The 11,700-nt window shown below is 48.5% G+C and overlaps 2 protein-coding genes across 5 annotated transcripts; one reads left to right on the forward strand and one right to left on the reverse strand.

Annotated features, from left to right (window-relative positions):
• Positions 1-61: 61 nt before the first annotated feature.
• Positions 62-4,263, reverse strand: zp3d.1 (zona pellucida glycoprotein 3d tandem duplicate 1). The gene is made up of 8 exons (XM_040164521.2): positions 3,808-4,263; positions 3,143-3,255; positions 2,937-3,040; positions 2,481-2,655; positions 2,284-2,392; positions 1,888-1,973; positions 1,681-1,748; positions 62-1,407 (listed from the first exon to the last, which is right to left on the reverse strand). The coding sequence occupies exons 1-8, from the start codon at positions 4,261-4,263 to the stop codon at positions 488-490; spliced, it is 2,031 nt and encodes a 676-aa protein (XP_040020455.2). The 3' UTR covers positions 62-487.
• Positions 4,082-11,423, forward strand: LOC120810180 (uncharacterized). 4 transcript variants are annotated; one of them, XM_040164520.2, is made up of 9 exons: positions 4,214-4,354; positions 5,073-5,410; positions 6,301-6,439; positions 6,696-7,344; positions 7,475-7,613; positions 7,729-7,901; positions 8,286-8,435; positions 8,744-8,985; positions 9,624-11,423. In XM_040164520.2, the coding sequence occupies exons 3-9, from the start codon at positions 6,395-6,397 to the stop codon at positions 10,770-10,772; spliced, it is 2,547 nt and encodes an 848-aa protein (XP_040020454.2). In that variant the 5' UTR covers positions 4,214-4,354; positions 5,073-5,410; positions 6,301-6,394; the 3' UTR covers positions 10,773-11,423. The 4 variants fall into 4 exon arrangements, with proteins under 4 accessions (XP_077951700.1, XP_040020454.2, XP_077951702.1 ...); XM_078095574.1 differs by lacking the exons at positions 4,214-4,354; positions 5,073-5,410 and adding an exon at positions 4,082-4,112; XM_078095576.1 differs by lacking the exon at positions 5,073-5,410.
• Positions 11,424-11,700: the final 277 nt, after the last annotated feature.

Raw genomic sequence — 11,700 nt, forward strand, 5'->3', positions numbered from 1 at the left:
CTCTCTCTCTGTGCGTGTGCGTGTGCGCGTGCGTGCAGTTATGAAAACACTGCAAAAAAGGTAGGTGAAGGTCTTGTTTATTGTTTCTCAACCAGGGTCCATAGGAACTGCCAGCTGATGACCAGACTCATCACCATTTGGTTCAGCTCCGGTTTTGACATGTGAGCCTGACGAGCTCTTCAGCAGCAGCCCTTGAGATTAACAGATTGTTGAAGTGCCCATTTCCTCTTCGCTGATGCTACGTTTACAGATCAAAGTCAACTATTCCTCAGCCTCAACTTCCCCCATTCTCTATATGAACACCCAACGTAATCCAAAAACACTGCTCTGTTTATTTGGTGTTCTACTTGGGAGCAAATATGAAAGACTGACAGAATTCTTCTGCGAGCTGTTGACTTGGACTCTTGCATGAGAGTATTTCAATCTACTGCCCAAACACATCTTTGTCCCATTCCAGCTTCCTCTTTAATAGAAGTCACCCATCAGCTCACATCTCCTCTGCCGGCTGCTCGACCACAAACCCTAAAGTCTGCATGCCCCATCCAAGCGCCCCCTCCACGCTGCGCTCAGGGCCCTGCAGGGCACTGGTGATGGTCACCATGGCAGAGTGACTGGAACCATGTTTGTGAGTTTCTTCTGAACCAAAAGAACCAGAACCCTCATCTTCAATTTCGGGATCAAACTGGAAGTCACCAAGTAACCAGTCCGTGAAGTCTGCTGGCTGAACAGCGGTCTGGTCTGATTCCATCCCTCCGGTCTTCAGGCTCTGAAGTGTAGTATAACCATATGGTCCTTTGCTGTGAAAAGAATCTCCTGCTTGGCCTCGGGACTCGGTGCCCACGACAGACTTGGCATTGTGTCCTGCTGTATTAGTGGTCGTACAGCTTGTTTGATAATCTTCAGTACAAAGGTTCATGTCAGGAATTACAGCTCTAGGATCATTTTCAGCAGAACTGGAATTTCTTGTAATATTTGTGGTAACTGAATCAACTTGTGATGCCTTAGCGTTACTGTTGCCAGTGGGCAAACTACTTACAGAACCATTTCTCGTAGCAGCGACCTGTTCTGACCTATTCTGGTCAGACTCCATGCCATCGCCATCCCATTCTTTTTCCATTACCACCTCTTCGGTCTCTCCCTCCTCCTGCAGGCCGACCTCAGCGCTGTGCTTCCATTTTATATCCTCTGCATTTCCCTCAGGGAGGTCTTCATCATTTTCCTCCTCTGGCATCAACTCTTCCCCCTGTGAAAACAGCTGGAATCTTTGATGGTGCTCATCTCTTTTGTCACTCTTATTGCTGGCCCGTTCTCTTCCTCCCTCTGCTGGAGAAGACGCAGCCATCCTTGGTTTCTGTTCATTCTTCTGTCTGACGTGCCAGCCTGGACTGCTGGCTGTGTTCTTGATAGCTGGAGTAAGAAAAACCCATTTCTGCTGATTTACTGACCATTTAAACTCTATTTGTAAGCTATTTGAACAGTTTTACACATTTCACGCCCCCCAAAAGCTGTTAACCTGAAATACCACTGCTAAGAGATCAAATCAGTCATATGTAGAATGTGTGATAATACATAACTAAAACGCCGTTGAATTATCTCATCATATCCGATTACAGTCATGTTTGCTTTGGCTAACAGCCAGTGTGGTCATGTGTTCAGTTGAACGGCGTTCTCGCCACTTACGATCGTGAAGGTGGCACATGGAATCACAGCAGGAGCATACTGGGTCTGTGGCCTGCAGCTCCTCCCACCTGCACAAACAACAGCGTGCCATGTCCAGTATTAGAAACCGCGTTCTTCACTCACGGCCGTCATACATCCTTTCCAAGACCTTATTTTTACATGGTGTAACCTGTGAAGAAGGTTCTTTTAAGAACGCTGGTTGCTCACCTGCTAGCGGTCTTGTTGTAATTGCAGGACTTTGATGTTGGGGAAGCGGTGAGACCGATTGACATTGAACAGTGGAGGTACAGAACCTATTACACAGACAGAAGCCACAACACACGTAACAATGCAGTCTTATGCTGTAATGCCCGTGGTATCAAATGTTTGGGTTTTAAGAGTATCTTTAACATGGCATTGCTAATGTCGGGGCTGAAGGTCAACTACAAAATACATTTTGTTTTTTAAACATGCATGATAATGTATGCCAAAACGTAAAAATAAAGCCCCAAATATCCCCAATTTCATCAGGTCATGACCCCTCTGACTCTCGGAAGGGGGCATGACCCTTAGGTTTAAAACCACTGGAATAAGCTTTAGAATTACAAAAAATGGCTTACTTACTTGTGAGACTGCTGTGAAGAGAAAGGCATCCACAGAGAACTCCACCACATCGCCCTCTCTAGCCAGGAAGCGAGAGCTGCTGTCCTCTCGCCGGCTGTCTGTCATGCAGCTACAATCAAAAATCAGCAGGAGCACATGAATCAGGAAATGTAAATGGATAAACCAAAATACTATTTGGGTTCTCACTAGAGACGTACCCGTAGTTAGAAATGATGTCCACACTGGGCGTGCTGCTTGGGTCCTTGGAGCTTGTGGCGTAGCACGAGTTCACGTAAAGCGTCTCCCCGGCCAACAGAACTTCTGCCCGGGCCACGAAGAACACCGGCTCCCCTAAATAGAACCAGTGGTCTGGAGGGACGGGCTGCCCCCCGCCTGGTAACACACACAGGCAAGACACAATTAGTACATTTAACTTTATTGTACATATTCATCTAAATCATTGCTTGACCAACAACCCAGATTTATTCTTTCAGATTTCTAGCTCTCGGTTCACCTTGCACCCACAACGCGGGACTAGTAGGTGTCATGTCAAGTTAAAAGTTCTAGATTTGGTTAAAACAAGACGCAATGGCAATTTTATGCAACGCATTGTTACACGGTAAATATAGAAACACAAAATAAAAAACAAACAGACCATACTGTCAAAGCGTTACCATTGGAGACTGTGAGGATGTACTTGAGTTTGCTCCTGATGCTCTTCACAAAGGTTGTGGGCCAAACTTGAGGTTTGAAGCCAACTTGGTAAGAGTAATGAAACCTGAGACGGGGGGAAAAAGGACACAAATTACATTGACGTCTACCACATCATCCCAAAGGTCACATTCAAACAGAGACTGAGCCCATTATGAGAGACACATACCTGTTGTAATGGCAATGGATGGGAAGGCTGAGCGGCAGCACTCTGATGACGTGGCCTTGTGGTGGTGGAATATAACGCAGTATGTGGGTGTACACCAGCTGACCACCAACAACCTGAGGGATTGATGAGGGAATTTGTAAAAAACATTTCAGGAGTTCAAAGACTTCAACTCAGCCAACCAAAGGAGTCCTGCAATGTGTAAACGGGATTTTTACTCCTCCAGATTCCTTCATCTCACTTGATGCATTTGTTCAGTGGTGAAGTCACGATGTAGGTTGTTCATAAGCTACACAACCTCAGGCACCACCATTGGCACATGATAATTTAACCAATAGCACGCTGGCATGAATTCTGCAAAGGGATTTCTGTCAACACGTTAGTGTGTTGACAGAAATCACAACCTCCACAACATCCATATCCAAATGGTGCATGACATCCAGTTGTTAGTTTTCTTTTTACTTCTAGCGACTACATTCACCTTTTAAAAATAATAAAAAAAAATTTCATTTATAAAAATTATTTGTAAAAAAAAAGTGCGCGTATCATAAACGTGTTTGCTACGGAGCTCATTCCGTGAAATAGTCCCATGGGTTTTTGGGATGGTAACTTCCGGGTTGGCCTCCAGAAGCACCTGTAGAGTTCAACCCCGCCCCCCGGACCCTCACCGCGGGCTCCGCGCCGCACTGCGTCAGGCGGTAGTGGAAGTACAGTGCGCGCGGGTCGACCTGGCTGGCCGGGCACGAGCCCAGGTAGAACAGCGACGGAGCCGTCCACGCGCGCAGCTGGGAGCGGTCCACGCGCACAGAGACTCTATCGGCGCCGCAGTAGACCTGCACGGCGCGCGCCCACGCGACCTGGACGCGCTGCTCTGCCGCCCCCGCGGGCGGGTTCAGCAGCTCGGTGAGTTCGGCGGGAAACGGACTCCTGTGAGGAACCGGCCGCAGCAGCTCCGCTGACACGAGAGGCCCAGGTGAGTGCAGGAACATGGGCAGGTGGTGGGACGGAGTGCGCGGGGCTCTCCCCGCATCGGTCCTCACTGGTTCCAACCACGTCCCGCGCTGAACCGGACCCCCCAGTGCACCGCGAAACAGGGCCCAAAGAAACCACCACAACTGCGGCATGACTGAAAGACGTCGGCAAACAGAAGTCCGGTCTCATTCTGCCTCAGCGTCATTATCACACCTGCTGCGGGCCCCGCTGATTGAACAGCCGGTAAGAATAGTAATGCTGTTCATCAGTACTGTTAAATGACGTCACAAATACCCTAAAATGTGCTTCCATTTCAATAAGCACTGACTGATTTTGACACGATGTCTTCTCAGTCAGTGACTCAAACTACATCAAGGGGCATTTCTAAATTAGTTTCTAAAGCCATGTGTTCAGCCCCAGGAGGAATTGGACGAGATTAAAAAGATACATTACTTTTATTTAAGGCATTTCCGGCATCACAGGTAAAAGGTTCGTTCTCTGCATTTGATTTGCATATAAATGAGAAGGCGGGTCCATGACGCGGCACACTACCTGTCACTTTTCGATTTCAGCGGTACTGGATGCATCGCCACTTAAACCACCATAATTCTATTTTGCACTAACAAGGGCCGTGAATGGGTTGCTTTTGCTTTTTAAAAAAACGCATTTTACATGTAAATTAACTACAAAATAACATGATGACTTAATCTCACTAAAGGAATATCATCTCATGGTGACATTATGGTGTTGTAAAGTTTTCTCTTTAGTTTATCTTGTATTTAAAATATTTAGTTTATTATGTCTGTCTTTTGTTAAACATTTTGCAGCTTGTCTTTGATATCAATTCGTTTTGGACGCGCGTCCCACGCCGCGTGTACCGTAACTGCAGAGACAAACGCGCGCTAGAATATTACGGTCGCCTCGAATTAACCGTGTGTTTAAACGCGCGTGCTGTCTACAGGGTGAAGCTGCGATCGAGGGACGAGGAAGTATACAATTAGCGATTGGCATTCATAACTCACCACCCCTGGCCTGACGGACCCCGACTGATTTCCGGGTCACGTGACTGACGCACACTCCGCGAAGGGGAAGTCGACCGTGGTCTGAACCGACCGTAACTGGAGCAGTAGGCGCGCACTAAAGATACACGCAGGCCTCGGTTGGGGACCGGTGGCTCACATGACCGCAGCGGTGCTGCCTCCCTGCGCTCGACCCGCCGTGCAGGTGCCGAGTCCGACGCGGCACAGCGGGGAACAACAGCACACCGGAGGCGTCGGATATTTCCACGTGATCCGTTGTGTGAGTGTGTCCGTCTGCCGTCCGCTCAGGTTGTCGCCGGTATGCTCGTGATGTAGGCCGGTAATCCTGCTGGAGGTGGGTGATCGATTATTGTTCGGTAGTTGCTTTGTTTTAAGGACTAATATGAGTAGAACAGAGACGTCCCGCCACATGCATCGCCAGGCGTCTTTCATGACGTGCAGGCTGGCCGGGGGGTGGCAGTAAGACAGTGGTGTGGTTCTGTTGTTGCGGTTCTATCACGCCCCGTGCCTAGAGATGTGTCCATTTACACGCTTAAGACCTGGCTGCATGCACCTGTAATCCTGCTGCAGGTGAATTTACGCTCATTGTTTTACGTTAGCTTTGTCAACGACAAGTCGAACCCCCCCTGTAATGTCATCTTCATTGTAACACGTCATGATTGATGCAGATGGTGTACACACACACACACACACACTCTCTCCAGTCCACTACAGTAACAAGCGATGTTCTCTTTCTTTTAAAGCTATAGATGATCAACTGCAGCCGATGGGAGGTTTCGTCCAAGCAGTATTTATTAAGTCGTTGTCATAGAATTTTATGCATGTGTGACAATTAAGAAACAATCTGTGTCCCACCTCACTGGGTCTTTTTGCGTTTGAGCAAAATGTTTAAATGGCAGTTCCGATTGTGAATGTGTGGTAGGTTGTCGTGGGTGGGAGCGTTCAGGCCTCGTTACAGGAAGAAATGCTTCTGATACACGGTTTTTAGTGGAAGATTTTTTCCAACGGCAAATTCAGTGAACATAACACCGGACCCTGAAAATACTATTGTAACAGAAGTTCATATTTCCTATTTTGAATCAGTTTAATTCGGATTTTAAGAGATCAAAGGCTCCTCTATATATTTACACATCTTTTTTTTTTTTCCAGGACAGAGCGGTTTGAAACTACGTTTTCACACCAAGTATAGCGGAAGAGTCCAAATCAAGAGAAGCAGGCCTCTGTGATTCATGTGCCTGTCAAGATGAGTACAGACAGACCCAAACGAAATATCATCAAAAAGAAATATGTAAGTGAAATGTCCTTCATCTCTTTATTTCTTGTTTGTTCAGATGGCTCATTTATTTTCTCAACACACACATGACACACACACACATGAACAAAAACTAGTCTAGTGCAATCGTGGGGTAGTTGACTGTAATTATTGACATTTTGTCTTTTCATTTAGTGTCTAATTAATAATAATAATCCTGTAATACTCCTGTGTTTGCAAAGCTGACTGTGTGTGTGTGTGTGTGTGTGTGTGTGCGTGTGCGCTTTTGCAGGACATCAGTGACGGGATGCCTTGGTGTGAAGAACGTCTGGTCCGCAAAGTTCTTTTCCTCTCTCTCAGGGAATTCAGGGACACGCACCGCGCCATGCACACACACTCGCACAGACACACGCGCGTGTCGGAAAACACGCGCCTACAGCGAAAGACGCAGGCGCTGCCGAAAACCGCGCGCGCAGGACCGAGTGCGCACGCGCCCCAGCAGAGGGCCGCGCGCAGGCCACCGAACACCACAGCTAGCACGCACACCGCAAAACACCCACAAGGCAAAGTGCAAAGAAACAACTCGTCTCAGGACTCGCACACGCCGAAAAGTAAATGCACTCACCCACTACAGAACAGGCGAACGCAATCAAAAACGTGCGGCGGGAAAATGAAGCGCGCCGTCCAGCACGCACACCTACGAGAAAGTACACGCGCCTTCCGGAAGAATTCGGCAACAACAAGGACGCTGCGCTCGCACAAAAAACAGAAGGCACGGACGCTGCCGAGCTCCAGATACGCAGAAACCGCCAAACGGGCGCACGCTCCTCAGCAGAAGCACTCCGTGAAAAGCACCTGCGCACCCGGGAACCCGCGGGCGCTGCTGAGCCCCCCCGGCACCGCCCGGGCACTGCGGTCACATGTTCCCACGCGCCTCAAAGGTCAGTGCCGGCAACGCTCTCCTGGGGTGATTCCTTTAAAAGTAGTTGCTTCTCATGACGCCGTCCTGCGTCCGTCAGTAACAATATCGCCGTATTCATTAAGGAACTCAGTTCTAACTGTTGTCTTCAGGCTCCCGGGTGAACGGCATCAGCCGCTGTCGCTCCGTCCTGTCGGCGAGCTGGAGCTGGTCTTTACCGGCACGCCCTCAAGAGCGGCGCCATGCTGGCATCCATCGCCTGAAGGCCGCTCCGGTGTGCGTGGAGAAAAGGTGCACAGACGGGCCTTAATTCTGTGCAGCATTTTGAGGGGGAGATTTCTGCAAAAATGGAGCATAATATTCATCATTATTATTCATTATTGCATAATAACAATCTGTGTGACAGGCCGCGGGTGCAAGCGCAGAGGAAGTTTGCCCAGTCCCCTCCCAGCTCTCCGGGACCAACAGTTTCGAGGACACCGGCACGAAGCAACCACGTCCACAACCTGTCCGTGGTCACCTGTCTTACCCGACGCCGGCCCAAGACCGAGGACTTCTTGTCCTTCCTCTGTCTGAGAGGTGAGCAGCACAGGTAGTATCAGTTGGTGCAGAAAGGCGTTTGGATTCAGCTGATGCTTCTGGATCGTCATGGATCCTTTGCGGATGTTTGACGATCAGCTTTAGTCTCAGTTAATGAGACAAATGTATTTTTCAAGAATAAGGGAATGCAAGTGTTCACAGCATTAAAACATTAAGCACAAGAAAAGCACAATTAAGTAATAACTAACAATAAACGGGGGTAAAGCAAACAGCAAAGTATTTAGTCTTAATATACCTGCAGCTTTCTGGGAGTTTGCTCCAGATAGAAAAAGAAATGTAAAGAAACGAGCTGCATGGGAATTCTATAGTTCTTTGTGTATATCGCCTCCGGAATCAACAACGGCGTTTCCTCTTCCACTTCAGGTTCAGCGGCGTTGCCTAGCAACATGTCCTTCTTAGCCAGCGGACGAGCGAAGGAGCCATCTGGCGCTCAGCATCTCGCCTCCTGTCGCTCCACCAATCACAGGACCGCCGCTGAGGGGAAGACCATGAGCATGATCAGTAGAACCACAGGTACCCGTTTACTCGTCCCTCTGTGAAGTGGCTTTTGGTTCGGGGTGCCCTCATTTACTTAAACATGTAAAACAACTTCTATTGTCACACACGACACACAAATTGTACACAACACACAGTAACGCTTTTCTTCCACAGGCAAAGTTCTAAGTACGGTCACATCAGCCTTTGGGAGTGTGGTAGATCTTTTAAATACTAGATGTTTAAGACAGCTTTTACGATTTATACACCAAACTAAATGTTTAACTTCAGTTTTGCTCTTTGCTTAACTAAATGTAACTTTTCCGGCTTGTTTCTCTGTCCTGCAGCACAGCGAGACTTTAAGTCTCTGCGAAGGAGGCCTGGCGGCTCTGCAGTGGTCACCTCCTTCTGTCCTCCCACTGCCCGCGCACAGAGGAGGCAAGAGAGGGAGAGGAGAGAGGAGGAGGAGGAGCCGCAGCAGCAGCAGAAGAGGAGGCGCGAGGGGACGGAGGAGGACAGAAGAGACGGAGCTGAAAGCCACCTGCTGAGACCTCACCAGCTCTCCCTCCATGTCAGGAGGACTGACAAGGTCCGATCATCTCTCCTTCACAAAATGTGTTCCATCCATAAAAGGCTTCAGTGTCTATAACTGACGTTCGTAATGCAGCAGCTGTGGTAACATTCTCCGCTCTGTGTTCACACACACGTTGCACACTATGAACAAACTCTACCACAGTGAGTTCACATCACCAGGTTAAAGGCGGACTAAGACGCGTAGAAGCTTCAACATTCCCACGGGGGGTATTTAGCTTTGTATTTTATGGGAATGCTGGATAGCCACCGCCCCACTTGGCTTCTTAACTAAGGTTAGATACACACACACACACACACACTCCGCAAGCTACACTTTATTTGAGCCTTTGCTCAGAGCATAAAAGCTTCAACCGGAGTGCAAGGTGAAGACACACATTCCAGTCACTGTATTCAGAACACCTGTGATCACCCTGTTGGCCATCAACAATCAAAAGCAAACCGTGTCAATCACAAAAAAGCTCCTTTTGTCACACCTTCCGTTCCATCCCGGTCCCTCGTGGCAGTTCAATATATGTGATGCGCTGGAAGAGAGGAGAGGAGACCTCGTTGTCCATGATGGAACATTATACTCTCGTATTACTCTCATTCCCCAGGGCCTCAATTCTGAGCTGTCGTGACCCCTTTCCGTTGCAGGTTGCCATGGTGACTGGACTCTGTGAACAAACCACCTTCTGCGTCCGGTCCCTTCCTACATTACAGCCGAGCCCTGCAATGGGGAGCAGGCGCCGCCCCAGACCGTGCAATCGGCAGGGCGACACCTGTAAACCACAGATCCAGGACCCCAACAATAAACACCTCGCCCGGCACAGCAGACACCAGCTGCCCCGCAATCAGCACCTTCCGCTCCACCAACGTGCCGTCTCCGACTACTATAGCAACCCCATGACCTTCGGCAGTCTGCAGAACTCAGGAAGACACTCAGCGAGGACTCCGCCTCTGACTCACGGCCCGGTTAACAGGACGGTAAGTGAGAAGCCCGGCGTCCTGCGCTCGTCCAGGAGAAGGAGAGGTCTCCCGCCCGACACCACCCTACTGAACGGGGTTCTTTTGGACGGCAGCTCGTCAAAGAAGTGCAGGACAGTGCCACTTGGTGACGGCGATGTCCCGCCGGAGAGTGAGATCCCACGGAGGGAAGACCGCTGCGGCAAAGATGTGAGTCACGTTGGTGGAATACCCCGCAGCCACGAGCGCGAACTGGAAGGAGACGCCTGTGGCCGTGTTGGAGAGACGAGAGCAGAGGGGGACAGTTGCGTTGGCGACGACCAGCGGGGCAGAGCAAAGATCGAAGAGTTAACTTTGACCAGCGTCTCTGCTCTGGAGCCCTCTGAAGAAAGGGTCTACCCAGCCGACACCGCCGCACACTGTGACCTCGGCCACGTCGGTGAGGATCCGCACGGACATGCGAGAGACGAAAGGTGCACTTTGTTCACAACTACTACTGACCCTGGGCCTGTTTCCAGAGCTGCTGCTGCTAGGACTCCCATGATTAAAGCTGCTCTCAACTCGGTGACAACTGACCCCCCGGCCAGTTGTTCTGCCACGCACACTCCAAAGGCTACTGGCAAGAACGCTGCCAAGTGCACTCCACCAGCCATCAGTTGCTCCATCCATGATTCCAAAGGTGCAGCGAAAGACTCTTCCGAAGGCTCCACTGAGGACCCGACGGAGGACAGGAGCTGTCCCAGCACTTCCAAGGGCTCCGCGAAGGGCCTCGCCCAGACCAGGTCTACTACCTCAGCCATTAAGACCAGGACCAGCCCCAGAACTCTTCTGAAGCGCTAACACACCCTCGAGCTTCGCCTGAAAACTTTCCTGAATTTACTAAATCAATTGATGTTGAAGACTAGTGGGAAGGTTGTATTTTTTGTTTGTTTTGTTGAAAGCATTGGATACTGTTCATCTCTTCATGATGATGTTTGTTGGCTGGTCAGATACTGACGCAGTGACTGTGTTCTGTTCTTGACATAAATGATGTGGGATTGTTTAAAAGCTACGTGGGTGAAATAAATCATTTAAAGACGTGGTATAACGCTGGAGACTGCTGCTTGCAGTGGTTTAGTCCGTTTTCAGATGCTTCCCTGCTGTGTTTGGAATAATAACTTGATATTTTTCTAAACCTAATCCTTATTAAGATGGAAAAGGCAGTGTGTGTTTATAGAAATACTTTTAATTAAAGCAATGAGTTTAACTGTAGAGTTCTACCTGCCAACGCTGTGGTGCTTTTTGGCCGTCTTCGGACAGTCCTTCATTTAAACAGCAAGCATCTGGTCAGGATGGTTTACATCACCAACATAAAGGGTTTATCAATTATAATCCTCACATTTTTTATGAATACATTTATTCAAGTCCCCTTTTAACAGTAGTGCTCATATGAACAACAGGAAAAGGTTTTAACGCCGGTTTATCCTGTCCAATAAAAGTCTTTTCAAAGTCTATAATAGTCCATAATGGTAGATGTGTCCTCATACTGTGTCCCTGATATTACTAAAACGTCAGAAGGTTCTAACTAATATCAGATGATATTTATTGGTTTGCTTAGATCAGTAAATTATTTTACCGCAATGCCGTAGGGAAACGGACAAATATTTGGTCAACGATATCTAAGGCAACCATAAAAGAAAATAAGAACTGTACAAATGTGGATTTTTTGTATGAGAATTTTCAATAAAATCACTTTGCATATTTATCTACTGGATGAAAATCGTAAAAT

This window comes from Gasterosteus aculeatus, chromosome 20, assembly GCF_964276395.1.
Source record: "Gasterosteus aculeatus chromosome 20, fGasAcu3.hap1.1, whole genome shotgun sequence".
Taxonomy (NCBI): domain Eukaryota; kingdom Metazoa; phylum Chordata; class Actinopteri; order Perciformes; family Gasterosteidae; genus Gasterosteus; species Gasterosteus aculeatus.

Excerpts from the sequence above, each read along its gene's own strand:
- zp3d.1 (XM_040164521.2), bottom strand. The coding sequence starts at position 4,263 with ATGCCGCAGTTGTGGTGGTTTCTTTGGGCCCTGTTTCGCGGTGCACTG. Across the intron at positions 2,393-2,480 it reads GACATCATTTCTAACTACGG|CTGCATGACAGACAGCCGGC; the intron begins GTACGTCTCTAG and ends TTTTGATTGTAG. Across the intron at positions 1,408-1,680 it reads CATGTGCCACCTTCACGATC|CTATCAAGAACACAGCCAGC; the intron begins GTAAGTGGCGAG and ends TTCTTACTCCAG.
- LOC120810180 (XM_078095574.1), top strand. The coding sequence starts at position 6,395 with ATGAGTACAGACAGACCCAAACGAAATATCATCAAAAAGAAATAT. Across the intron at positions 6,440-6,695 it reads ATATCATCAAAAAGAAATAT|GACATCAGTGACGGGATGCC; the intron begins GTAAGTGAAATG and ends GCGCTTTTGCAG. Across the intron at positions 7,902-8,285 it reads GTCCTTCCTCTGTCTGAGAG|GTTCAGCGGCGTTGCCTAGC; the intron begins GTGAGCAGCACA and ends CTTCCACTTCAG.